Genomic DNA, 27,477 nt, shown 5'->3' with positions numbered 1-27,477 from the left:
TTCCTCAGTTCCTTCCCAGCCTGAATTGATCCTAGAATGTGTAGGTGATCGTTAGCAAAGGGCTCACTAGTTCTTTGTATAATGATACCCACGATGCTGAAAATTCCCTCTATTTGCTGGAAATGCCTTGACTACTACAGCCTGTATTTATATTTTCCTTTCTTACAGCTGCATAACACAGATAATTATTCTAAAACTGAGTACTTCACCTAGCCCTTTCTTCCTCTCTCTTATTCCCAGGTCAGAGCAGAAAATCCTGTTGCTACCCCCTTCAATGCCTGACCTTGTCCTATTGAAGTTGATCCTAATTTTTACTTGTCAGAACATTAAAATATTCTACACTTGATATTTCACACTGTTCAGGCTGCCCAAATCACCAAAAGCAAAGGTAATTCTGTGTATTCCCTTCCATCTAAAAAGATGTTCTCAAAATGAGGTCTTTTCTTCCTACTAACCTCCCATCTTGCAGAGCCTGCTGCAGGCTCCTCTTTAGCCCGTTTCTTGCCATTTTACATTTTTTCCACTAATTCACAGCTTCCTCCTTTTGATTATTCATTTTCTTTGTGGCACTGATAAATGACTTTACCGAAGTTCAATTACATTACATTGCCTTTGACTGAAAAAACTGCTATCGAAAAGCAAGAGATCTGAGTAGTCTGGCACAATCTACTTTTGGTGAATCTATTTTATATTTTATCCCATTTATCAGCATACTATCTTTTAATTTTTCTATCCATCAGACGCTTTTGTAAGATCCTCCATACTGCTGAGGCCATACCCTTTCTCCCCTTTCCTTAGTGCAAGCACTACACTTCCATTTTCTGCAGTAAAATTGCTGTCCTCTAATTTTATTAAAAATGCTCTCCATGAGGCTTCCAGTTTCATGAGCTAAACACCATCCCAGAATGCCAAGTAACTATTCAGTTTTGAGCCTCTATCTCATCCCCTGATATTTAAAGGTGGATTTTTTTTTCTGAGTTTTGCAGCTACCTGATACAGTGCAAATTGCAGCCTGCACCTTTATTTAACTACTCATTTTTGTCAATAGAGATAGTCTTGATGAAGACTCAGATAAGGCATTTATGAAATGTCTGAAATAGCTTTTCTTCTCAGCACCCCCATAGAGTTGCCCTCTTTTTTTTCCCCCTGTTCTCTATTTCAGTCACAAGGTTATACAGTCGTTTAGACTTGCTTTAGCTTCCTTTATAGGGTCTAGAGCAACCTGACAAAGTGAGAATTGTAAGAAGACCTTCTCCTCTCATAGTCTGCCTTCCTTGACATTCGTTTGGTGCATTTACACCCTCCAGCTCATTTTTCCAGAACAAAGGAGGGGTCAGGTCTTCTGCCAGCCCCATTCTTTGCATCTCACTTGTGAACAAGAGCAAATGTGATAATTGCTCCAGCATGGATAAAGGAGAAAGTCAGGAAGCACAGGGGACAGAAACATGACTCAGGAAAGCCCAGGCTAACCTGTACCAGGATACAGAGGCAGACTATCCCTTCTGCAGATTATTGTCTCTTAGTACAACAAAGTTTCTCTCAAGTGCACGCTGAGGATCAGGGTTTCACTTGTCAGACTTTTCATATAGAAATTTCCCACTTCCCTCAGCAGTTCATTTTTTTCCCCTCCTCACCACTTTTAACTTCCCACATTATCACTGACTAGAAAAGCGGAAGCAAAAGTCTTGGGAACCCCCAACAAAGAGAATATATTTCAAGAAAGACACTGCTATGCAAAACAGTCAGCTCTGATCTTACACAAGTCTTTTATCCAGTTTAAGGGACTGGCAATGTTGGTTCATAGTTAGGAAGCCCCTTCCAGCTTTGTTTATCTGTGGAACAAGACTTCTATGCTCCATCCATCAATCCTCTTGCCCGACCTCAAATCTTCTGATTACCAAGATTCCTCCAAACATTTTCTGATGGGAAACACCCAGCCCACATGGTTCTAGTGTAAGCAAAAGACTATAAACTAAAAATACAACAGCTAGTTTAAAGAATGAAAAAAAAGGTAAGTTTCTTACAGCTTAAAGCCTTGTAAAAGAAAATAATTGTATAAGCTGCAGTAAGACCCACCCAGAAAGGCAGCAGCTTTTGACTTCTCTATTTTGTGGAGGAGTTTCCTGTACTTCTGTTTTGCTCCATCTCCTCCCACATGAGCTGCAGCACCCCGGAGTAACTGATGATGTACAGCAGAATACTTAGGACAGGCCTGCCTGGAGGTACAGTCTCCAAATTTGTCTCAGGAAGTACATTTTAACAGAAAGACTTGGAGCTGCCCCTCCTGCAGCCCTCCCTGCTCTCAGAGGCAGAAGCCAGGTAGCAGGAGGGAGCTCCGTGGAAGATAGACGACTTCTTTCACCTTTTGGGGGTTGGTGACATACTGCTCAAGCAAGGAGCACTGCCAAAATCAGGGTGAAATGCTGCAGATTTCATTCAAGTCTCCACCACAGCCAGTTCACACCCCACATGCTGCCTCAGGGCAGAGCAGCTCACCCCAGCCCGGGCATCCGAGGCAGGAGGCGGTGTCACAGTATCACACACAGAGTCACAGAATGTCAGGGCTTGGAAGGGACCTCAAAAGATCATCTACTCCAGCCCCTCTGCCAGAGCAGGAACACCTAGATGACGGTTACACAGGAACGCGTCCAGGCGGGTTTTGAATGTCTCCAGAGAACTCCGCAACCTCCCTGGGCAGCCTGTGCCAGGGCTCTGTCACCCTCACTGAGAAGAAGTTTCTTCTCAAATTTAAGTGGAACCTTTTGTGTTCCAGCTTGATTCCATTACCCCTTGTCCTATCATTGTTTGCCACCGAGAAGAGCCTCCATACCCTTCCGATTCTGAGCTGAACCTCCATCTGTTTAGCACCAAAATCCACATCTCATACTTGGATCCCAGCTTCCTTAAAGAGCTGGGCAGCCTTTAAAACCCCATCTACTTTATGAAGTGTTATACAGAGCAATGTTCACCGATCACATGTTCTTGCCAAAATGCCATTTATTGCAGTATACCTTTACATGGCATCCAGATAACCAAATGTCGCATCTTCTGTTAGAACTCATATTTCATTTGTACCACTTAAATAACACAGAATGTCATGTTTGTTTCACAAACTGTCATTTAGACTACCAAAATATACAGTTTTTTTTTTTCCTTTCCCCCTAGCAAGGTTGTGAGGTACAACTGAAGCTTACCACTTTATCTTCCTGTGCTTTACAAGAACCTTTTCATAGATAAACCTATTGAACAACATTTCTACATTCCTATACAAAGCAAAGAATTACAGCTGAAATTAACACCATCTGGTCATTGCATTAACCTATAAAAATTCATTCAGTAAAAAAAAAAAAACCAAACCACAAAAAACCAACCAAAGAGGCATAATGGACTTTGCAGCTTTACTTAAAAACAGCTAGCTACATTTATGCACAAGTTTTTCTTGTGCTTCAAGGAGTTTGGAATCAAGTGGTTGGTTTTTTTTCTTGGGTTTGCAGAGAAGGCACCAATTTTAGCTGCGTAGCAGCTCAGGAGTGTTCTATACTTCATTTAAATTACACAGGTTTTTAAGTTTTACTGTTAATGCGCAACATTTGTACCAACTTGTTGCAATATTCTCCAATATTCTCCAATGATTCCCTCTGGCTCAACAGTACAAATATTTACATCAGTTGTAAACACTCCTCCACCCACCCCATACCTTCTGCACTGAGTGATGAGGAACTGAACTTGCATGAAGCTAACCAAAGGCAGAGCAGAAGTCAGAACTCGTGCAGAACACCACACTTTTCTTCTCGCTCGCTTTGAGATACTCTGGAGAACTCCAGACCCCACGTGAGGCCTCAGCACCTTGCATCTCACAGCACATTGACCACCAACAGCTTGAGGCAACCCGACTTTCCTCAGGAGGTGCTTTTCGGCCCTTACTAGTCTGACATCCCTGGAGTTGCTTCTCTCCAAAGTGCGGGAACAGCCTCTGAAGGGCTGTTCCATAGTAATGAGAATCAAGCACGCCAACTGTTGTATATATTTAAGGCCATCTACACTTAAGCCTTCGTCACGCTTGTTTCAGACACTACGTTTCTCTGCTTCTTAGCTGTGGAGTCATGATATGCTGCTTTCTACCTTCCGTCCCTGTGTGCCAAGGTATTCTGTGGCGTAGATGGCAGACCACATTACCAGACCACCAGTGTCAACTGCGCACGGAGAGGTAGATGCTACAACTCGCCGTAGTCATCTGGCAGCTACACGGTAGCGCGGGCAAAGAGCATCTGCAGCGTGGCAGCCCAGCCTAGACTTGGCACCTAAGAAGAGGGAATGTCTGAAATGAAACTGCTTTGGGGAGAAAAAAAAAAAGATAAAAATAAAAAAAAGATCTATTTCTTACTTAGGCCTAGAAAGAGCAAGAGGGTAGTGAGGCACTCTCCACTTAGTTTTGGGGGTCTCCACTTAGAGTTTTGGAACTCTCCACTTAGTTTTGGGGGTCTTCGGGGTTTGTTTTGTACTGGTGTACGCACCAACTGCTTAGGAGCTCATTCTGAGTATGGGATAATGCTTCCAAAATATGTTATTTTAAAGCACGTGACATTCATTTGCTTTCCCTGCCTCTCACGCCTGCTTTCACTAGAAATCGTGTTCAGCTTGATATTTCATAGGCATTAAGTGCTCCAAATATGACAGAAAGAGCTAGAGGATTGCTGCGTACCAAACATCTGCCCAGCGCAGCCATTTGTGACACTTAAACACACCTATGAGTTAAATAGGAAGTATCCCTGCTGTAGAAAATTTGAGCACTGGTAACTGTTTATTCTTGCTAGCCCTTTCCCTAAATATCAAAAGGTTTATACATACAGTGCTCCCTTATCTTCTCCCCACTGCCTGCCCCAGCAGTCTTTAGATAAACCAAAGTGAGTTTAGGAACTTGCAGTTCCACTTCTGTTTTAAAAAAAATAAAAATAAAAATATATATATATAAAAAAAAGTTGTGCAAGAAAGCAGGGAATGTTCAATGAATCCAGATCTACTTTGTAGTTACAAAATTTCCAATGGCAAAGTGGTAAGGGCAGATAACCCAATGATCATATGGCTTAAGTTTAATGCAAAGCACACTAGGAGGTCCACGTGCAGGGAGAGAAGAGTCCAAGAAAGATGGAATAAGAAGTGTCCTGAAGAACAGTGTTTATGCATAGAATTCTTCTTGTTTGTGTGGTTTTTGGTATCCTCCGTTAGACTGTTTTGGTTCATCCAGGGAATAGCTGCCTTCGTCTTTCTTCTTCATTCTGTACAGCATAAATGCAACTAGAAACACCGCAAACACCAAGCCTACCAGTCCTCCAGCAATAACACCTAGAAGGGGGGGAAAAAACCCACAAATTACTCTAGACGCCACACCAGACAACGCTAATATGATTGTAGGTTACAAATAGTTCCTTACTGTGCAGTCCTCGACTTTAGGACTTGCAGAAATTAATTTGTCCTTCCACCCCCTCCCAAACCAGTCACCCTGCCATTACCAAGAGCCTGCTCATCTACATGAGGCAGACCCAGAGAAACAGATCTCCCACTGGGCCATGCTGCAACGCGTGCAAGGCTACGTGGTGCAGCTCCACTAATTTGATCCAGGCAGTATTACCACAGTTTTACTCTTAATTGTTGAGAGAACGAGTAAGTTTAAACATAAAATTCCAGATAACTAGCAGTGGCTGCTTTGCTATTAGCAGATTAATATTTGCCCCTTTTAGGGCTTTGATGACAGAGAATCATGAATTGCCACCCTCATTTCAGAGGTCTAATATAAAAGGTTGGCTTTCATGCTCGAGGATGTACTTGGAGAGCTGCAGCTTCTGCTGCCTTGAAGGCTCCTGAGAGAGTCTGCTTTTATCAACTAGAAATCCAGAATATCAGGTACCTCCAAGAACTTCTTTTCTGTCCATAATTCCTGAGGCTCCTGCTGCTTTGGCATTCCTTCCAGAGTCAGCCGGTACTTCTGAGTTCTGGGTGGGGACCAAATCCTCTTCTTTAGTCAAGATGAAGTCTCCCTGTTGAAACATACAAGGCAGGTTATTCATGTTTCTCATCATGTCTCGTACTGGAGAGTTTCCACAGCTTTGTTTTTTCTCATCTAAGACCTTCCATCAATATAACTTACTAAATCAATCATTGTTCTTGACAAATTTTCACCCTTTCCTTCAAAAACAATTTACTATATACTATTAAAGCCATCTCCCTGGGAAGGGTGTCAAAGCTCTTAGTCCTCACCGGGTCTCCAGAGCCATCTTCAGAAACCTCCACATGTGTAGGAACAACATCCTTTGGAGCTGTTGCCGTGGGGGTGGCAATGACGTCTCTCTCATAATGGGTGGTAGAGTGGGGCTCAGGCACGTCTTGGATGTCTGGCACATCAGAGCCAGGGATTTTAGGTTCAAGCTCGTGGACTGTGTCTGAGGCTTCTGAAGGAGTTACATGAACCACTGCAGGAAAGTGAGTAGTTGGGCTTCTTGCTGTTGTCGTAACTGTATCATTTGTTGTCTTCTCATTAGGAGAGCCCAGGATGGATACTTCCTCCTTCATGGCTACAACTGGCTCCTCTGTCACTACATTGCTGGTTGCAAAAGGAGATATTACTTCCTTTTCAGTTCGGCTCTCGATCCCAGGAAATGGCTGTTCTTTGAAATCCATGGGTACTGCCAGTAACGAGGAGTTAGTCGGTTCTCCTGGGATTTTCCAGGTGCGAGATTGGTCAGTCAGGGGGCCTGCAAAACAAAACAAAACAAATGTTATCCCCAGTCAGTTTAGAGACCGATTAATAGTATCCTCAGGACGCTGGTCTAAGGAAGCTGTGCCTAATGTACACAGCCAATTTTTGTAATAACAGCAGTTCAGTTTGTAATTCCTTATCCCATTGGGTGGAATAAGGAAAAGACAGACTGATGGGCTATTCAGCAGTACCTGTTAGACATCTGCTCCTCCTTAAGTCACAAGTGCTAGTGTGTTTGCAGACAGGTCAACAGAGAGGATGTCTGCTTTCAGTCCACCCTTTGCTCAGGACAGTTATCTGACTCTTTTTCCATAAATAATTCTTATTTCATTCAGAGCAGTCACCCATGTATTTGACATCTTTAGTCACTGGCACATTTGGCACTAATATCAGGGTCTTATACCCCCAGAACTTAATTTAAAATACAAGCATGTGGCGGGAAGGAAGCAAGATACCATGCTTTAAACAGTTTGCTCTTGCCTCAGTAGCATCTCCTCAATTTCAGCACTGAACACCAAAGGTCTCTCTCATGCAGTTCAGTAATCATTCTGATAGACTTTTCTCCCCACCCTAAAACCTCTTTACTCCACTTTCTAAAAAATATGGTCCATAGGAATGTGCATACCTAATGTCAGATAAAATTTGCACTTGATGTATGTTGGCAGGTTGGGGTTTACACACTCTCAAATAGTATCTTCTACCAGCTCATAAGAGGACAATCACAGAACTGCTGAGGCTGGAAAAGACCTCTGAGATCACCAAGTCCAGCCTGTGACCCAACACCACCACATGGGCCAGACCAGGGCACTAAGTGCCACATCCAGCCTCTCCTTAAACCCCTCCAGGGACGGTGACTCCACCACTTCCCTGAGCAGTGCATTGATCACCCTCTCCTCACAGAAGTGTTTCCTGATATCTAGCCTAAATCTTCCCTGATGCAGTTTCAGGCCATGCCCAAAACTAAAGACTTACTCCAATTTTATAATATTCTTCATACATTATCTCATATTAGCAATAATATGGAGTTCATATTAGGAATAATATGGAGTATACCTTCTTCTGATCCTTTCAAGTCTCCTATAATTAATTTTCTGCTAATTGTTAGTATATGAAGCAATGCAAGATGAATAGATTAGGCTCAGTCTTTGTTCCCAACTCTCGTATTCCGCGGCAGGGGTGTGTGTATGATTCCTCCCTCCCCCTTTTTAGCTCCAATGTTCATCAAGATTTCGATTGCCGCAGTCTGGAAGGATCAAGCCCTAACAATACAAGTGCTAATAACTCACCTGCACCTGAACCTGAGAACGCATCGTCGTCATCACCAGATGAATCAAGATCTTCAGGGGGAAGGTTCAGATTTGTCGTTTGCTTTAAAGAGAAGGGAAAAGGGCGTGTTAACGATGAGATTACTTAAAGTTACCATGTTGCTTGTGCAGGGTCCTACAAGAGCTCCTGGAGGTTACACAAGCTTCCTTTGTTCAGGTTGCAGTTTCTCATCTTTCTTCTTTCCATACCCCCTCTTCAAAAGAGTAGTTCTGGTTAATCAGTTTGGCATTGGAAAGGTCAGTCTTGCTGACTCCTTCCAGGATGCACTGGCTTTGGGAAAGAAGAAAGCAATGACTCTGTTCAGAGCTGCATCTTGGTAGCAGCCAATGCTCAGCCCTTACACAACGAAACCATTCTGCTTCAGGCTCTGACTGCTCCTGCCTTCACTACCTACCAACCCACTTCACTGATGAGTTACTGCATTATATCTAAGAAGCAGAAGGGGAGGCAAAGTAGTTTGGACTCTCTGCCTTTCTGAACCCTTCAGCACTGTTCACCTGTCTGAAACTACAGCATCTAACTGGAAGTAGATTGAGATTCCCTTTTTCTGAGTATTCAGACTAAATCCTGAGATAGCAGCCACCCTCCTCTATAGAATACAGCCCTGAGCTGTCTCCATTTATGCCTCAGGGAGTACACTAACCAGCACAGAAGTTCAGTTGCTGAAGCAAGACAGCAAAGCCCTGTTCTACTGCACTTGTTTGTCATAACACACAACATTCCAAGCTGTTCAGGGTCAGGGTATCCAGGGAAGACAACGCTAAATAAAGCAGAGTGATTACTTCAGGCACCTTGTTGGGTTCTGCCGCATACACTTACTGTTCCTACCGGTACAACACGCTGGACTCTCAGCTTGTGACCAGCCCGAGGCTTATCTCTGCAGGCCTACCATGACTTAACCAGTCACTCTCCTCATATTTCAAACCAAAGCCCTATAAGTCACTTGTGAATTTCATCTTTCCCCATCAAATCACATTCCCCGTTTTCCAGAATTTTGACTTCCCAAGATGCACTCGTCATCCCTTTCCAGCACTGCACCGTCTGCAAGTTTAGGAGATACTGCATTGCATCATCCAAGCTCATCACGGTTTTATTGGGAGTGTGAAATCTCATTTTGTTATGTACATTCTTTTTACATTCTTGCCAGCTTTGTAACCAGGCCCACCATATTTCTCTAGCTTCTCCTAAAATGGGGTCACTTAAAAATGAGTATAACACCCATTTTCATCCTAGGGAGACATTACCTAGGACTAATATGATCTGTGAAACAAAGCAATTGAGCTCTTTCATTGTCTATTACCTATATGGCTGTATTTATTTGCCCTGTCTTGTTTTTATTCTTTTTCTCTTCCATCCTTAACACCTTATTCATTCCCCACATTTCTGTAAAACAACTAGTTTCCAAGGTGATTAACTAGTCCATTCGACCTCTCTGAAGACAAATATGCAAGCTGTCACCAGCCTCATCAGGCCAAGGTTTTACCCCTTCTAGGTGATCATTGTAGTTAGATGATGTTATAATTTTTTTTTAAAATATCAAGAAAGAACAAAAACAACTCAGGGATATTAAACTTTTTAGCACTTTCCTTTGCTACGAGAAAACAAAAGTCTTTTCCTCAAGCTCCTGTGCGCACATTTCTAGAGGAATTTCTAAGAAAAAATTGCCCTTCAGTCTTTAGTATAGCTGCATGTCATGAAGTAATTCAGATTTCTCTTTGTCCTTGCTTGTTCGCACTGTGCTTCTGCACTCCTCCACGGAAAGGAGGTCGGGTAAGTACTTCCTCTATGATTTCCTTCTCGGGTTGAAGGTCAGTGACTCACACAAACTGATCTCGCTGCACTTCAAACATTAAAGAGTACAAACTGTTGGCACATAAAGATTACAGAAAGAAGCGCCCACTTCTCAAACTCTGCTCCCTTGAGCGTCCTTTCCAGTACGCCCAGAAGTGAATTCAGACTTCAGAAATGGCCCCACTTTGGCTGATGGAGGGTTGGGCACTATTTTTCTCCCTCCTTTCTTGCACTAAGAGTGGCAAGCACAATCCCTTGCTCTCCAACTCAGCCTGGCCCTGGGTGCAAAAACAGGTGCCGCATTCTCTTCCCAGTGGGAAGACTCTACCCAGAAGCAGTTAAAAAGCAATCTCTCCAGCTTCTTATTGAACAAGGGGACTGCCAATACAGTTAAAGACATGTCACCATACACCTTTATCTAAGATCATGACTAACTTTGCCCAAAATCTGAATCTTCAGGGGTAACTCATCCAAGATTTCCAAGAACACCTGGACAGACTTGTTGGTCTGCAGATCTTTGCAACACTACTGGAAGGATCACAGATCGTCAGGAAATGAAACAACTACTCTTGATCTTGATGACCGAGCCAGCACCCCTTCCCTTTGTGGCATTAACAAAGGAGGCTTGATCACAAACGAGCCACACTTCCCGTCCTGTTAGCCAGGGCGTTCAGCCAGCCTACCCTCACATTTCCCCTCACACCTGACCTATTAGCCTCTTCTTAGGCTGCTGCATGTTCTGCTTCTCCACAAGTTTTGTCTTGTACTTGTCTGAACCTTAGTTTGATTTCTGTATCTTAGCAGGGGTAGCTAGGTCCTCCTTAGAAGAGGGAAGTCCAGTGCAGCCCAATGTAAACCACTGGAGACCCACGCTATTCCAGTGTAGTTGCCCAGCTGCTGCTCAGCAGCCACCTGCAAATGTGAAAGCAAACTCAGACCCGTTCCTGCCCGCTGAGATTGGCTACTGTACTTCAATAACATTATAGAAAACATGATGCAGGATTAATCAAGTCTGCTTTCCATAGTTTATATGAGAATTTGGTGAAGTTCCACTATATGTTTCCTTCTACTTAGTTGTCCAAAAGGGTCTTGTCCCAAGTTGCTCCTCTGGGAGTTGCAGCATCTCCCATCGACCAGTAAGTTTGAAGATTAGGACCCGAGGACTTTGTTTGCTCCAAATACTCAAGGGACAGTACTGGATTATACATGTGCGGATGCCAGTCAGAACATTCACAAAGTGATGTAACTTCATGACATCATCCAGTTTCATGACACACGAGCATTAAGGAACATTTGTCTGAAGTGATGGAGTCACCATCCCTGGGGTTGTTAAAAAAACCCAAACATGTAGATGTGGCACTTTGAGACATGGTTTAGCGGTAACAGTTGTAGTGGGTTGATGGTTGGACTAGATGATCTTAGAGGTCTTTTCCAACCTTAATGTTTCTATGGTTCTACGATTCTATGTAGCTGTACAGTTATATAAAGACTGCACTTCCTCCATTGACTACAGCTTCAGAAGACATGAAAGGCAGTAACCTTTCGTTACGGCCCCACATAATACAAGTCCTGCAGAAATGATCTGCTGCTGAAGGATTTCAAACACAGCAAGGTTAACATAAAACACTGACTCAGGACAGCATTGGAAAGGATTGAACTAATTTGGGTTTGCAGCAAGAAGACGGACTGTGCTGTTCAGACAACAAACACCTCATGGTCAAGGCTTTACCATGACCTTTTATTGCAGCTGAGTTATACCAATGAGAAAGGTTTAGATTAGTCAAGAGGATTAGGGGCACAGAACACAGACCTGAGTCACCAGTTTATGTTATCATACGAAAGAGCTGCAAACAAATTCCAGCTTACAGCAAGATTACCAACAATTTTGCATTACTTTAGCTCAAAATTTTATTATCAGATTGTTAATCAGCTAATGTGGATGTGCTTTTAGAAATTACTTCCATCACCATCCAGTTTATTTTTCAGTCCATTGAGGCTATTTGCAGACCACTCACATTGTAATTGATGCCAGAGAGGCTGGATGAACACATTTAAGTTCAACCAGCGGATACTTTGAAAGATCTCTGATGGTATCTCATGTATCTTAGTAGAAAAAAAACCCTTTCAATTCCTATACCACTTTCACAATGTAATGTTTTTTCACCACTTAACAAGCTCAGATTTTTTAAGGTTTGTTTTTTTTTTTTTTTAAACCAAACAGTTCAGACAACTGCTTAAAAAAAGCATTGCCTAGTCCTTTTGATTTGGTGTCACTGAATCCAGCTGCATGTGAGAGGCAAAATTTTTAACAGCATTTTTGATATGCATTAACCACTTCCCATTAGAACCAGTGGAAAAGCCCCTTCCCCATGTATCAAAGCAGCCCGTTTAGGGGAAGCCCTGGGGAGACTGTTGGCCTCTGCTCTTGCTGAGCGCTGTATTGTTGAAGAACAATAGTCATTCAGTTCTGCTGAGACGACCAGAAAGCTGCTTAGTGGCATCTTCAATTTAATCAAGAATGGGCCAGGCTTTCACAACTCATTTGTAATATCATTGGCTCCAGAAGTCTGACATACTCCAGACTTTTTTCTTTTTTTTTTTTTTAAAAAAAAAAAAAAACACAAAACCCCAAGCAACTCAAAATCTATAATTTCTAACTATTTTTCAGTCTTCATCTTGGTCGTAGTCTCAATACATGAATCTTGCTGTGCCTATCCCATCAGCTGCCGCAAAATTCCCTCCTACAAGAGCAGAGATCTGAAGTACTCTCTCACGATGAAGGGGAGGATTTCTAGTTTATTAGTTGATCTCACCCCGCCCAAACTGGGAACCACATTTCTTTAATTTGGAGCCATGGTATATGTAAAGCAAAGCAGCTTTTTTCAAATTGCTCTTTGAGGTAAGCAAAAACACTGGCTTTGCCACATGCTGCCACAAGCCCTAAACTAGATTAAGGATGATTTGTATCCCACTCTTATTAATCCTAGCAGCCTATTACAGCAGTGTCAAAAAACACTTGAAATCCTCCATTATCTGAATAATGCTATGAAATTTGCACATTTGTTTCTCCTAAGAAATCCTTCTTATTCAGCTGAAAAGTAATGAGCTCTCCCACCTCAAACACCTCCCTGAGCATCCTGCAAGAGTCTTCCAGCTTTATGGGAAGCAAAGACAATGGCTTGCTCTTGTTCTTATATGTCTCTCAAGACAAGCACTTTCTCTCTGGTTCATCTACTAAATATGACACAGAAGCATCCAGAATAAGACTTTCACAAGGATTTGAATCAGCTTCAAAATAAACTTTAACAGAAAGGTTTAAAGTTTTGTCTTTCGCTTTTTTTCTATTTGTTGAAGAGCAGTTTGTCCCTCTAACAGAAATGCTATCTGAGCCAGAGCGACCTGAGGAGCTTCTAACCTCAAAATACTGATATTACTGTGTGGGAAGACAAAACCACCTGCTAGAAGAAATTTTAGCTTTGTTAAACCTTGATATTCTGCAGTTAATAGCCCACGCATGATTAATCCCAGTCCCAGATGCTCAGGTTCATCAGACAGCTTAAATGGTTAAGGGGAAAAACCCCCAAAGCAACCACTTGCATCCTCAGCTATCTCCCTCCTCCTGCAGGAATACACACTGCTAGCATTAAGTTGACTGCACACCTTCAATTTTAAGTCAGCCATAAATTCTGGAGTAGCTGAAATAGAGCCAATGCTTTTTGTGGCAAGTTAGAACTGAAGCTTGCATGCAAGTCTGCTACATCCCAAGTCAGTAGCAGTGTGGCACCTTCTCAGCTGGTGGCTCTTCCAGCTGTTTCTCCCATTACTCCATTGCTCAAGATAAGCATTAGTGCTGCTTGGTGACCCTGCAGGTTAATGAAGTAATTACCTTCCTACAACAGCCAAAGATTCAGACTTACAGCACAGGACAAAGAGCAGAAAGATGGCTACAGTCTATCACACAAACAGCCTGTGGACTGGATAGCCTGGATTTAAGCAATACTTTTATCCCTGGCTAGTGTTCCAACCCCGGTTGTTCAAAGCACCACAGCTTTCTACCCTCCCTATTTCAGAGGGTGTTGTTTCCCACCTCCCTCAATAAGCTTTTGCTGCCAACAGCCTTCAGCATCGCCGCCCTTCTTTCCATCACTTTACGTCAACAGGAGTAAGGCTTTGACAGTGGCTCACAGGGCGCTCCTGCCAAAGAGCAGCAGGGGACTGTCTTTGAGGGAGAGGTCCTAGCTGCAACAGCAGGTGCTTTTGTTTGAAGCATGAACCACCTGTTCATCACACAGTAGCCACCTCTTGGCACTTTCGCTCTCAAGGCAGTGAAACACCTTTCAACATCTACTCAAAACAGGGTAAGAGCTTTTAAGGTCTATTCCACAATGGGCATAATGGACCAGACTGTAATCTCTGCTCACTGTCCACTTGGCTTTGATCGTCTTTTTTTCTGTCAGGGTTTGTGGTCGTGGTTGTAGAAGCATACTCCGAACAAGATGCAGTGGCCAAGGAAGAAGAGCAGCCAGTTACTCAATATGCACAGAAGCTACAATCCTAATACTTCAAATCATAGAAGACCAGGTTGGAAGGGACCTCAAGGATCACCTAGTCTAACCCTTTCAGGTAAAGAGGCTCTCCTGATAAGTACCACACTACTGCCCAATCAGCATTACATTTTTCCTTACTGTGACACGGCAACTTTTTTAATTAAGGAGGGCTGAAGCACAACAACCAACATGCCAAGAGTGAAAATGCCCCAACCTGTTACCATCAGGTTGGGTTTCACATTCTGCAGCAGGGCACTTGAAACTACCACCTCCCATAAAAGCGTGTCACTTCATTCTTCCTGCACCATCTCCTGCAGAGCTGTTCATGCAGCCTCGTGGTGAAGAAGATCAGGGAACTAGTCTTTTTTTTAAAAAAAAAAAAAGAAAAAAACAAAAGGAGAAGAAAACATTATGCAAAGAATTTTCCAGCAGGACCAGTTCCCTGATCCTGCTCAGCGCATGAATGCACAAGTGTTTGTATTGGCACAGGGCAGAGCACGGCAGCCAGGGCTGCTTAAGCAATTCATAGAGAATCACAGCCTGGGTTCCTGGGATGCTGACACACATTCCCCTGCCCTGCAGCAGAGCGGCTGTAAAACCCCCTGCCACTGCCCTGCCTTATGGAAATGCACATCACCACCCGCAGACTGCGGGCAGCGCACAAATCAGGGGCTGGCTCAAAGGGCCGCACAGGCTTATACAAAAAAGAGCAAGGAGAGGAGTTGTAGGGAGAGTTCCCTTCTGCGGAGTGTTTGTTCACCACAGATAAGGTCTGTTCTGAAGTCTGACAACAGTGGTCTTTAGCCTTTGCTCCTGTGCTTAGGGAAGGCTTGAGAGATGTCTTATTCAAAAAGGGAGTAGTTCTGCTTTTGTCCCGGGCACCTGAACTTTACAGGAAGCCCAGTGCAATTGCAATTTAGTGCTGGACAAGGAATATAGTGCATGTCCTTCAGCAGAGAGGGCTGAGCAAAGTCAGGGGTAGTTGGAATCCAACAAGACTCCACAGCTGGTGAAGCTTGTGACCATGAGCACACGCAGCACCAGTGACAACCCATCACTTGTGCGTGCTGCCTGGAGCATACAGCACCACGTCAGCTCTGATGCAGAAGAGCTCCCAGTTCTCTCTCAGCCAGCTCCACTAGAAGTCTGGTCAGTCTTTCAGCAATACAGAGAAGCTACTTAAGAGTCTGTGCTCCTGCTTTTTCACCTGGAAGATACATCAAACAAGCAAGTTACTGCGCACCTCTTCCACTCATGACAACCCAGCTCCTTCCAGCCAAGCAACACAGCCCAGACCATCAACAAAATCTCACTGGCAGGTCAATGCATACACAGATACGGCACACAACAAACAGCCAACTTAGGTCTGTCGCAGTGGCAGGTGCGGGTTGTCACAAAATGGACAGAAATGGGGCACCTTTTGTCTCCCACGTTCAAGGCAGCCCATGTTTTGAAGATGCAGTCTAACAAGAAAGCTCTTTTCCCTGCAGCTAATCTAATGAGAAGCAGCCAGTTCAGTCTTATGCTATAACTGCTTTTCTTTAAAGAGCCTTCCCCACAGCTCTTTAACATACTTGATAGTTCAGACATTCATTTCTTCAGATAGCACGAGAAAGCCACAGTTAATGTATAACCTCAAAGAGTTCTGCAAAGTAGATGCAGACACAGCTACAAGGGTTCATTCTGGGGAATTAATTTTCATCTGTTTCAGCCGGCTTGAGAGATGAGCAGTGAGCTGCCTAAGTCAAGACCAGACAAACCTAACCTGTCTTAAAACCCTCTGACTTAAAGTCACCTGCACTTCTTACTTTCTAGTGTAGCAAAAACACCAGACAAGATTCAGTCTTACAGCCACAGCCAGTTCATCTGCTTGTTTAGAAAAGCACAGTCAGAGAATTGTTAGTTTCAGCCAAAGCCAGTGGTGGGCTGCCTGTCCCAGGAACCCTGGCAAAGTAACGTTAGAAGAGGGGAGTAGGCTGCAGGTCAGAAAACCTTAATGAAATGGAAACCCATCCACCAAAGGTCTCCAGCAGCCCAAAACTCCCTACTCATGCATACCAGAATCACAGAATGTCAGGGGTTGGATGGGACCTCAAAAGATCATCTACTCCAGCCCCCCTGCCAGAGCAGGATCACCTACAGTAGGTCACACAGGAATATGTCCAGGCAGGGTTTGAATGGCGCCAGAGAAGGAGACTCCACACCCTCCCTGGGCAGCCTGTGCCAGGGCTCTGGCACCCTCACAGTGAAAAAGTTTTTCCTAATCCTTTTGTGGAACCTCCTATATTCCAGCTTGTACCCATTGCCCCTTGTCCTGTCACTGGATGTTGCGGAGAAGAGCCTGGCTCCATCCTCCTGACACTCCCCCTTGATATATTTATAAACATTAATGAGGCCCCCCCTCAGCCTCCTCTTCTCCAAGCTAAAGAGACCCAGCTCCTTCATCCTGTCCTCATAAGGGAGAAGGGAGATGTTCCACTCCCTTCATCATCTTTGTAACTGCAACACAGATAAACATGACCCTCCTGACGGAAGAAGAAATTAGAAGTGACAGGATTTAAGGTCCCTGCTGCTTTTTCCTCCTCCTGCAGTAGCACAGCCACACATCCCCGGCTAGCTCACAACAGGCAGGATGGCCACAGCACACAGAGCCCCTGCTGCAGAGCCCAGACAGGCAAAGGTTGAGCAACTCACTTCAGACAAGTCATCGGCAGTTACAGCCACTTAAACAGAGACTGGACTTTGTCATGTTGCTCTCTAACACAGGTAAGCACATTAACCTGATGTCTTTAACAGCTGTCCTTGCAAAACCAGTCCCTATCCTTAGGCAATTCTTGCCATCCATGCATTGTCTTCTGTTGCCATGAACAGTTTCGCCTGCATTTGGGTGCACATTTCTTTCTTTGCCCTTTCTCTTGCCACCTGCTCACAGGATCAGCACTGAGGACTGTCATGGCACTGAAACTTTCTGCAGGATCACTGAGACTTCCTAGCAAGGGCAACAGTGGGCTTCAGGCCGCTTCGTTGCTCCTGGACAGCATGCATGGGTTGGAGAAGCAAGTCTTCTCCCTCCATAAAGGTAAGACACAGCCTAGCTCCCAGCAAAGCAGACCAGTTAGCACTACAGCCCCGAGACTGATGAAGGCAGTCCAAGACTGGGTTAGAGGGAAGAGCTGAAAGCAGCTAGTGTCTCCACTCGTCCCATCTGAATCTGTCCTCTTCCAGCAGGCCTGTTGGGTCAAACTGGTCGGCGTGCAGCTGTAGGCCACGTGCCAGCATGCCAAGAGGCTCAACCCTGCACAATCCTCCTGCCGAGGCTGTTGCTACAGGACAGAGCACAAGCCCGCAGCACACCAGCATCAGGATGCAAGAGAGACAGCTCAAGGACTCTGGTCCCACAGGAGCACAACTCGCTCTCTTCACCATCAGCCATTCAGCTCAGGGAGTGCCCCCTCAGAAATCAGAGATATGTCTATATGAAAGTGTGGCGTGGTCTATGGCGCCTCAGGTCTTCAGATTAGGCTGGTGGCACGCTATGAATCACCAATGTGTCTCAGCAACACCAGGAAAACACATGTGTGCCTCTGGCCCTAGGGAAACCTGTCTTCTGGAGACAAATGACATGTACAACTACTGCCCATTTCGAATGAGCTCCATGCCAGCTTTTGTTTGAGCAGCAAACTGCCACAGGTAACGCTAGAGCTGCACAAGTGCCCCGACCTGAGCAGATGTGCTCCAAGAAGCTCCCAGAAGTCAGAAGCGACCTCATCACCATGCTACACATTGATTCTGGGAGGCAGGGAAGAAGCTGTTATGTTTCACCCAAGGAAGGGAAGCAAATGTGCAGGCAGGAATACTTCCCACCTCCAGGAATTATCAGGCAAGACTAAGTACAACAGGCTTTGGTATCCCAGCACATGGCTAGGAGAAGACCCAGGTTCTTATCTCAGCCCTGGGAGTCTCCTACTCTGCCTTGAACTCTAGCAATTACCTAGTGTGAGATATGCCAAGGAGCCAGGAGACAAAGCATGAAGGATCACAAAAGCATTTTCATTCTATCGATTATATATATATATATATATATATATACACACACACACACATATATATATACACATACATATACACACACACATATATATATACACACATATATATATTTCTGATTTGTGCAAGTTGCTTGCAGTGCTATGCTAGGTCAGTGAAATCCAGGTTTCAGATAAAAATCCCTTATGATTACTGGCAGTACTTCTGGTTCCTTAGTAGAAAGATGAACTCACAAGCCTGGAGTACTCAAAGTCTCAGTTAAAGCAGTTGGTAAACTTAATGAGAATACTTAAACCTACAAATGGTTAGCCTTACTACAACAAAGCTTACCAAGTATTCTGTTACATAAAGTTACAGTGGAACCACCCAGACTTAAGGTTTTATAGGAGGATATATCCTATAGTAACTGGATATATGCTATAGCAACTGCCTATGCACAAGACAACAAAAATGACTTTCTATTTGCTGACACTTCAGTGCCAGAAACACCTGCCAGCTGTAAAGCCTGCTGCTATCAAGCCCTGCTTTAGCTTCTTCCTAGCTGATATGCTTGTAGTTTACTCTACAGGACATACATCAAGTCCTTCCATATCACAACAACCAGCCTGAGATTCAACAATCCAAGGCAAGGCCTTCGTGATTGCTTTTGTAATCACATTTTCTCCAGAAGGCGGGATGATGAAGATTCCAACGCTTGCAAAGTTTTTTTGCTAATATGTGTGTGGAAAATACAGACTATCTCGGACGTCCGTTACCTCTGAATGCAGTATTTCATTGTAAAGCTCATCCCCCACTTCTTAGTTACAGCACCACCAAAAACCTTTTTCGGGCACATTCCCCCATTGAATAGCTGACTGGCTTGACCCAGAAAGAGCTGGCTGGCTTGAACCGACCCTGTCCCAGTCTCCGTCTCACATGCGCACACCAGATGGCAGGACTGGTCACACACCACAACCCGATCCCTCAGTGCTGTCATTCGTCCGTCTGCTACAGAAGACCTTGACTATTTGCAAGGGAGCTGCAGAAGCAAGCCAGACTTGGGCAGCGATAGGAGCCAACAGTTGCCATTCAGCGGCTCCCTTCTCATTTGGTCACGCTCCCTAGGGCTAAGCTCTAACCGGTTCTAAGAAACTGTGTTCTTGTACAGCAGGACTCACACCAGTCAGCCGCCAGGCTGTTATGAAGAAACTTGCAAGCCTCCCATTAGCAGCCAGTTGCTGGGCTCACACAGACCATGCAAGCAGTTTAGATTTTGGGTTTGATCCCATGTAGGGCAGCTCCTGTGCTTGGCAAGTCTCACGCTAACACCCACATGTAAGTGTCCTCCTTGCATTTGATTCTATGCCTCACCATTTCCAGTTTCAAGTAAACCAGCACAGATGTGAAGAAATCAAGTCTCTCCCTACATTACGAGGCATGATATCAGGTCTGTTTTATCCACAGGATCTTACAGCGTTGACTAAGCATAGACTGTTTGTAATGCTGAAGCCATCCCTGCCAAACAGATGCAGTTACACCAGCATGACTAAGCCATGCACAAAAGGACTGAAACATCTCCAGATGGAGTTGCTGCATCTCAGATCAGGAAAATCCTGTTTCCCCCATCCCAAGAGTCTTCTCAAAGCGGCACTTTCAGCACCACCCCTTCCTTCCACATAGCCTTAGCAGCTCTTGAGTGAAGGGACTGAAGAAAAAAAACCAGCATGTGTTTGGGGCACTACTAGCCTCTTCAGATTAAAGAGGAGGAGGTCAGATGGTCTTTGGGCACAGGCTGGACCACATTTCACTGAATTACTCTTAAGACAGAACAACAGCTCAGACTGCATGAACTCCCTTCGAGTAATATGTGTGCTCATAACAGCTGGAGCACACAGCAAGTGATCTACCCATATAAAGTGGTGCAGAGACCAAGCTCTCGGTACCTCCAGGTTGACAAAAGTTTGCTAATCTCATACATAAAACAAAATTCTGACAGCAGTTGCTTACTACTGCCCCATTTACAGTTAAATTATGCAACACCTCAGTGAGATTACGGACGCTGGCTGGTGTACTTCCAAGCTGAGTCATGAGGGTGTTGAAGCATCATTTCAAAGCTGAAGCATCAAATGAAATCCTCCCACCAGAAACAGTCCTAAACTCCTACTGCAGTTGCACTCTGGTCACCTACAGTTCTACTCATTCCACAAACGAACATTAGGCATTTCTTGACCAAACACTCACTGGATTAAATGAATTGAGTCTGACCTAGAGTCGCTCAGTTGTACTGTTTAGTACTAGATCTGCGCAGCAGAGCCCTGAACAAGGGATTGTTACAAAGGCAGGATAAATCAAAGAGCTTCCCTTTGATTCAAGCTGTAATCCAAGTCTTTCTGTAACAGATATTAGCTTCAGCTACATCATGCCTTCCTTTTTGCATATACAGCTTGTTCACCTGTCTTCCCTGTGGCCTTGTTTCAGCACACTCACTCAATCAGTTTCAGGAGGTTAGAGTTTAGGAGGAGATGCTACCATGTTTGTGAAGTATAGATGCTCTCCTGCCTCATATAGGCAACAGTTAGACTTTGGTTGTGATTTGGACATGCCTGTGTTTTGCACATCCGTACTGTCAAGAGACAAGAGATGCCACTAATGCCACCTATGATGGACTGTCAGGCATTAAGACAAGTCAGTAAAACAGTACCAAAAATTGCAAGGCAAGGTCAAGTGCTTTAGTGCCAAGTTAGTCCTAGAACATGTCCCTTAGTTCAGACAAGTTTCTGGCAAGGAATACCATCAGGATAGCTAGATGTTGTCTAACAATAGATCAGACTTGTAAGGCACTGTTCAAACATCATTAAGTTAAAGATATTTTATATACGAGTAAAATTCTAGGTCTACTCACTGACTACCAACTCCAGTCAGCATAACTTATCTCTGAAGGAAGCAGAGCATAAAACATTGAAGGAACACCTTTTGGGCTGAAGGAACACCTTATGGGCCAGTTCTAAAAGCACAGGTTGAATCACTGGCACGGACCTGCACACCACCACCGCTACACCGAATGCTGTGCTCTTCCAGGTTTGCAGTATTCACCTAGCAAACCTCAGTTGATTGATTACACGGGTTTTCTCATCACACAACTGTAGTTGCTCATCCTTCTGAAGCATCCAAAAATGTTCAATTTTCAATAAGAGAGTCATGATCTCCTATTACAAACTTTCACTTTCTTTTACTGGATACTGCAGTTTCCACAATTTCATAATATTCTGGGCCCACTGCCAGAGACCTCCTGGCTATATCCATCCTAGTAAATTAAACATCAGGGAAAGCCCCGAGGCACTGGAGCACAATCTACACCATCAAGTTATTAGAATGATCTCTGGCACAGTTTCAAGCCTTGCCAACTGGTATGCCCCCAAATAACACACAGGAAGGCTCCCCAGCATGCAGTCTGGTGGGGGGAGTGTTAAAGGATAGGTCAGAAAATAAGGTTTGCTACGTAACTGGGACTCTAGCATTTCAGCTGGCCACAGGACAGCTAGCATCCAGCCTGCTTTACTTATTAAAATCAGTGTAAGGAGGCTTGGTGGATCTTCTTAACCCCTTTTGGCTCCATGCTGGAGAGGTGGGAGCGTGCTGAGCATTTAGAAGTTTTCATCCAGTACAGTAATAACTTTTAATCATTCATAATCACATCTTCCAGCTTCTGTAGCAAGAAGCTTACCACCATTTAACAGCTCAGTGCGACTACAAATGCAGACTGAGGAACTTTTTGCAAGTTAAACACGCTGCAGAGCGGAGCCAATGCCGCTGGAGGATTAAGCTAGCAGCTTCCCTCTTCGAGGCCATGAGTCAGTTGATGTAAGCGCACGATAGCAGAGCACTCCTTCGCCACTGCCCAGACATGCCAGAGCCAGCCTCTTTTGTTAAGTTGCTTTGTTTGCTGATGGGAAAGTAGTCACGATGATCTAGATGATTCCTCGGCTAGGACAGAAGGAGATTTAGAAGTCAAAGCTGCCTAGCTGCAGGCTGTTAGGCAAGTTTCGATGCAAGCCTCGCTACCACTTTCCACTGCATGTAGGTGCCACTGCCACCCTTGTTAGAGCCAGTGAGGTGGACAAATCTCATTTGGCCATCAAATCTGCTGGTGCCAGAGTCTCTAGTATAGTTTCATAAGCACAAAGCACAGCAGGAGAGTGAAAAACATCACACATATTAGCGTTTGATAGATATGAATTCAAGCAAGCTTGGTGGTTGCTCTGGTTTGGGCTCTTACTCTTCTTGCCCCGCAACATCTTGACCAAAGAAAGCCTGGGCTCCGTCCCTAAAGAATACACCTATTAGATGGTCAATGCGGTAATAAGTTCTCCCTTCTGCAGAGATGCTCTTAGCCAAGGCTGATGTTTTGGTCAATAGACTGTTCTGAGCTCCTGTAGTTGTGCAGAGCACAGGCATCCAACCTCCCAGATCACCATCCTGGGGTCAGAGTATACAGCCTCCAAACCCTGCCGTGAGCTGGTCAATAAATAGCCTAGAACAGAGATAGGTATCTTTCTCTGTATAAATTTATGCATGCCTATATTTATATTTCTCAGCTCTCCTGGTCTCAAAGCGTACAAAAAGGCAGCAATAAGGTCCTCTTCTGGGACAAGACAGAGCCAGGTAGTCTCTTCCTACAACCTTGTAGCTGCCAGCTCCAGTCCCCAGGGAACATACAAAGGCTCCCTACTCACATAGCCACAGCAGTATTGCTGCTACGACATGGAGCTTCACAGGAGCCCTCATCTGGAAATTGTTACGTTAATCACTGCTTGCTCTCCAGATGGTAGACTGGCTCCACTCTGCCCTGCCCACCTCTGGCTTCAATATACACAGTCTGCTCATCTAGTAATCCCTAGATGGAAGGGGCTGGACTGGAGCTGCTGCCTGGCTCTGACCAGGATGTGCACTGCCACCAGCATTAGAAACTAATTAGGAGAGCTTTCCTGTGCACAGCACAGGACAGTCATGGTCTGCAGGGCTGCCCAGAAAGCATTCAGCACGCTCCCCTTACAACCGGAACGGAGTTCAAGTTTCCTTCCACTGAAGAGGCAGCAAGCTCCTCATCACGTGGCACAGGCAGACAAAGAGCAACCCTCATTCTGTAGCTGTAGCTTGTGTACGCTCAGGTGATGGAGCCAGGGCACTCACAGAGGTTACTGCACGAACCAGCTGTACTTTGAAGAAGGGCAGTTGGCAGGAGTGTGTGCGCCTGGGACTGCCCTCAGCCAAAAATGAAGACTGTCAGCCTTTGTTTCCATGACTGGCATACAAGGCACTGTCATTACTGCAGAGACACTGCAGAAAAGTTACAGGGTGGAGTATGACAAGAGCACAGAGCCTCCACGAAAGGCAAGATACCCATGAGTACTTCAAGCTGGTTCACAGGCAGTTCCCTGTCTTTTATCATTGCCTTTGGTTTAGTCAGGAGTCATTCAGCAATAGCAATCCTGAAGACCTTTTCACTTACTAGAAGAGCCCTGAACACTAATGGCAAAATGAGTGCACATCAAAGAGAATCACACTGCAAAAACAAGGGCTGTGGAGAAGATAGATCTGCCAGAGAGCGCAGCAGCAAGATGAGCAAGTGATGCAACAAGACTTCTTCAGCTGATCAATACCCAAAGTCAAACCAGAAGCCTGGCAGTAGTGACTTCCAGTACCTCCATGACTCAGTTGTAACTGCAGCTCCAGTGACTCAACAGGAAGTTCTATTACCAGCTCCCACTAACACACTGGTTCCCATCCAGCAAAGCAAGCCTCACTGGTGAGACTGGTCTCAGTGGTGAGATACAAACATTACAGTCAAGCATGGCAAGAAGCCCAAGCTAACAGACTCCCTTGGACACATGCCGGTTCCACAAGACCCAGAACGTCGACTGCAGCCAAGCACTGCTTGAGAAACCGAGAGGTTGGGAAACCACCACATTAGCAGATGTTGCTCCACAAGAGTTCCTTGTAGGAGGTCCAAATGTTATCTCACCTTGAGGTAAGGCTTCACAGTGCAATAACTTTTCCACTAGCATCTCCGCAGTAGAAAGTGCACTATCCCAGTTTCTAGCCAGGCCAGATAAAGCTCATTTCTGCGGTACACCAGTGGCCCAGCCCAGTGGTAGTTCAAATAAAGTACACTGTCAACTCTCAACCTAGAGACCTGTTAACAAAATTGACACTCAGCACTCACCACACACTCTCTGCATTTTAGAGTATCTTCTCAGCTCAGAAGAGAAGTGAGCCTATAGGAAACACCAGAAGTCCTTGCACTGTTGCTCAAAACAACTTCCACTTTGCAAGTTCACTGCCTGCATCAAAGCAGAGGGATTAACAAGGGTTCCTTACTTCTAATCCACAAATAAACAGGGCATTTAAATACTAGAATACCTCCTCAGCAGCTCACAATCACCCTCCCAAAATACATCCACTTATGCTTCTGCTTATACTCCTCACTCTGGAATGCTGGACCCAGCTATATTCCCTAATTTCTTCCACAGCCTTTAACACAACAAGACTTTTGGAGGCACTGATCCAGTTGCACTAGAAGAGGAGAGAGCTCTTGCTCTAGCTGAAATCTGACATTTCCCACTGCTTTGCTAGTTCTCTTGGCATAGAAACAGCACCTGTCCAGCCTGTTTATGGAGAGATTAACCATAAAAGTTTCACAAATAAGAAGACTATCACTTTGAGCTAAACTGCTCTCAGAGAAAGACACTGAAGTGAAGGTGTCTATGCTTCCCTTACAGGCAAAATAAGACGTAGTCAACAAAGCCCCGACAAAGCAACTCACCTTGAAGTAGACGTGCAGAAGCTGGTCAGATAATCGCTCTCTTTGGCTCCACTGATTACATCCCCATAACTATAATGAGAGCTTTGGCACCTAGCATGCACACAGACACCTATATTTAGGTGCCTTAATATCAACTGAACATTATCTTGAAGGAATAGTGCCATTTGAAGTACCCTGTGTCTCAGTGAGTGCCATCCTGGAGTCCTGTATTAATGGCTCTGAGTTAATAGGAGGCATCCAAGATGAAAATACTAACGCTGCAACATTGAAGCACTGCAATTTTATCATTACAGCACCTCCTGAGGAACAGGGTCCTATCCTCTCTCTCCCAAGAAGCTCCCTCCTCCTCCTTCCCTGTAGCAGGACCCACTAAAATCCCAGCTCTCTAGTTGCCAGATGACACAAACAAGTGTGGAAGGTCCTTCTCTAAGGCATTAACATTCAAATAAGGTTAGGACAAAGTGCTGCTATATAGGCCACCTGGAGATCTGAGCACTAGCAATGCAAAACACATACTTAAAATGGACCAATTTTGCTGCTAAAACAGCAGCCCACATTTCAGGTTAGTGCACTAGCTCAATTTTAGAAGGCTTACAGGTTTCTTGCACTTGCTGTAACTTGTCTTGGGTTGTTAGAGAGGATTGTTTGGCTTCCAGAAGTTTCAGAGTGCTGCCATTAAAAAAGCTAGCTCTTCCAGCCGCTTGAAACGGAGAGAAACCTGGAATGAAAGACTACAAACTTGGACCACAGCCCCCTGACACAATGCAAAACACAGCTTATTTGTCTCTGCTCTAATCGGAGTTGACCAGATAAAATAAAGCCACCATTCTCCTGGGAGGTGGCCACCAGCAAGCGAGCGTTCAGATGGAGAAGTACTGTTTATAGTGCTTGATAAATAACGTGACGCTGCTCTGCAACTACTATAGAAGAAAGTGTTTCCTCCTTATCCACTGCCTACATGTTTAATAAGCAAGCTGGACTACTTAATTCCTTCTAATTAGTTTACATTCAGATAGTAATGACATCACCCTTGGAAAAAGGTTCTGCCTGCTCGGCTAAACTTGTGTTAGCCGCCACAGTGCATCTATGCCAGATGAAACGATCAAAACCCTCTTTTCCCTCATGATACAGGCTGGATTGTCCACTGCCCTCCTGCAGCAGGTTATGCATCTTGGCTCAGTTGGTTTCATGGCAGAGTTATACCATGTAAGAGTTTCCATTTGAGAGAATAACTAGGTTAATCCATTAAGATGCATCAGCCTTCTTGCTTCAAGGAAATCAATGCCCCATCGTAACAACACGGGGCAATTGCTCTCACATAAAGTGTTTTGAGCAACAAAGCGTCACCTTGAAGAAGACTAGAAACCTCCCAAACCCTTCCTGTGGGTAAGAGTACTCAAAAAGAGAAGAGCTATCGTTTGGCCACTTTCTCGCTCCTGCGTCTTACTTCTACAACAACATGCATGGACGAGTCAAGTCACATGGCAACAGCCAAGGGTCAAGCGATGTGCCAGCAGCAGGGGCGTGTTTTCCAATACCCAGACCACCGAGAACCCAACACAACCAGGCCAGTGCCCACAGCGCTGTGATCTGGCACGCGCCAAGGACTGCGTAAGGTCACTCTGCTTTCTGTGCTCGACACAAGAGGCCCTCTGCCACTTGGTGTAAAAGCATAATTATTCCAGACGGGTGGGAAAGGCAGCTTAGCCCGTGTCACTGACATTTTGACATGGAAAAAAGGCCACGTGATCACCAGAAGGGAAACGGCATCAGTGCTGAGTCACCATGGAGAACCCCAAGGGCTTCTGCTCCTCCATGTGTTCACCCAGGAAACCCCTTGACCTGCAGCATCATCCAGGCCTGCACGTCTCTTATGTACAGGAAAGCTCCAGTCAAACACTCACTTCACGTCCTTATCATTTCTAGTGAGGAATATTTGTTGGGGGGGGAGGGGGGGAATTTCATTCAAGTGCACTACAGAGGCTTCAGAAAAACTGCCGTTTTTCCACTTTATTCAGTAGAAAGCTTATTCAAAAGCTATGAGCAGAGCCCTCTCCCCAGGAAAGTGTTGACTGTGCTCATGTGCTCGTCTTTTTTAGCCGTCTCATAACTACTCACTACCACGTGGGCTAGAAGGGCACATGTCCAGATCTACAGGTAGAGTTCACACACAAACCAGCACAGCAAAACTGGAGGTATTTTGAGCAGCT

At 44.8% G+C, this 27,477-nt stretch overlaps 1 protein-coding gene across 1 annotated transcript; it reads right to left on the bottom strand.

Moving 5' to 3' along the window:
- Nucleotides 1–5,108: 5,108 nt before the first annotated feature.
- SDC1 (syndecan 1) lies at nucleotides 5,109–9,163 on the bottom strand. The gene is made up of 6 exons (XM_009879380.1): nucleotides 9,024–9,163; nucleotides 8,269–8,350; nucleotides 8,041–8,122; nucleotides 6,256–6,749; nucleotides 5,906–6,035; nucleotides 5,109–5,343 (listed from the first exon to the last, which is right to left on the bottom strand). The coding sequence occupies exons 1-6, from the start codon at nucleotides 9,161–9,163 to the stop codon at nucleotides 5,177–5,179; spliced, it is 1,095 nt and encodes a 364-aa protein (XP_009877682.1). The 3' UTR covers nucleotides 5,109–5,176.
- Nucleotides 9,164–27,477: the final 18,314 nt, after the last annotated feature.

The sequence above is a fragment of the Apaloderma vittatum genome, unplaced genomic scaffold (assembly GCF_000703405.1).
Source record: "Apaloderma vittatum isolate BGI_N311 unplaced genomic scaffold, ASM70340v1 scaffold12662, whole genome shotgun sequence".
In the NCBI taxonomy this organism is placed as follows: domain Eukaryota; kingdom Metazoa; phylum Chordata; class Aves; order Trogoniformes; family Trogonidae; genus Apaloderma; species Apaloderma vittatum.
Note: the sequence above shows the minus strand (reverse complement) of the source record. Positions and strands in the feature narration are given on the sequence as shown.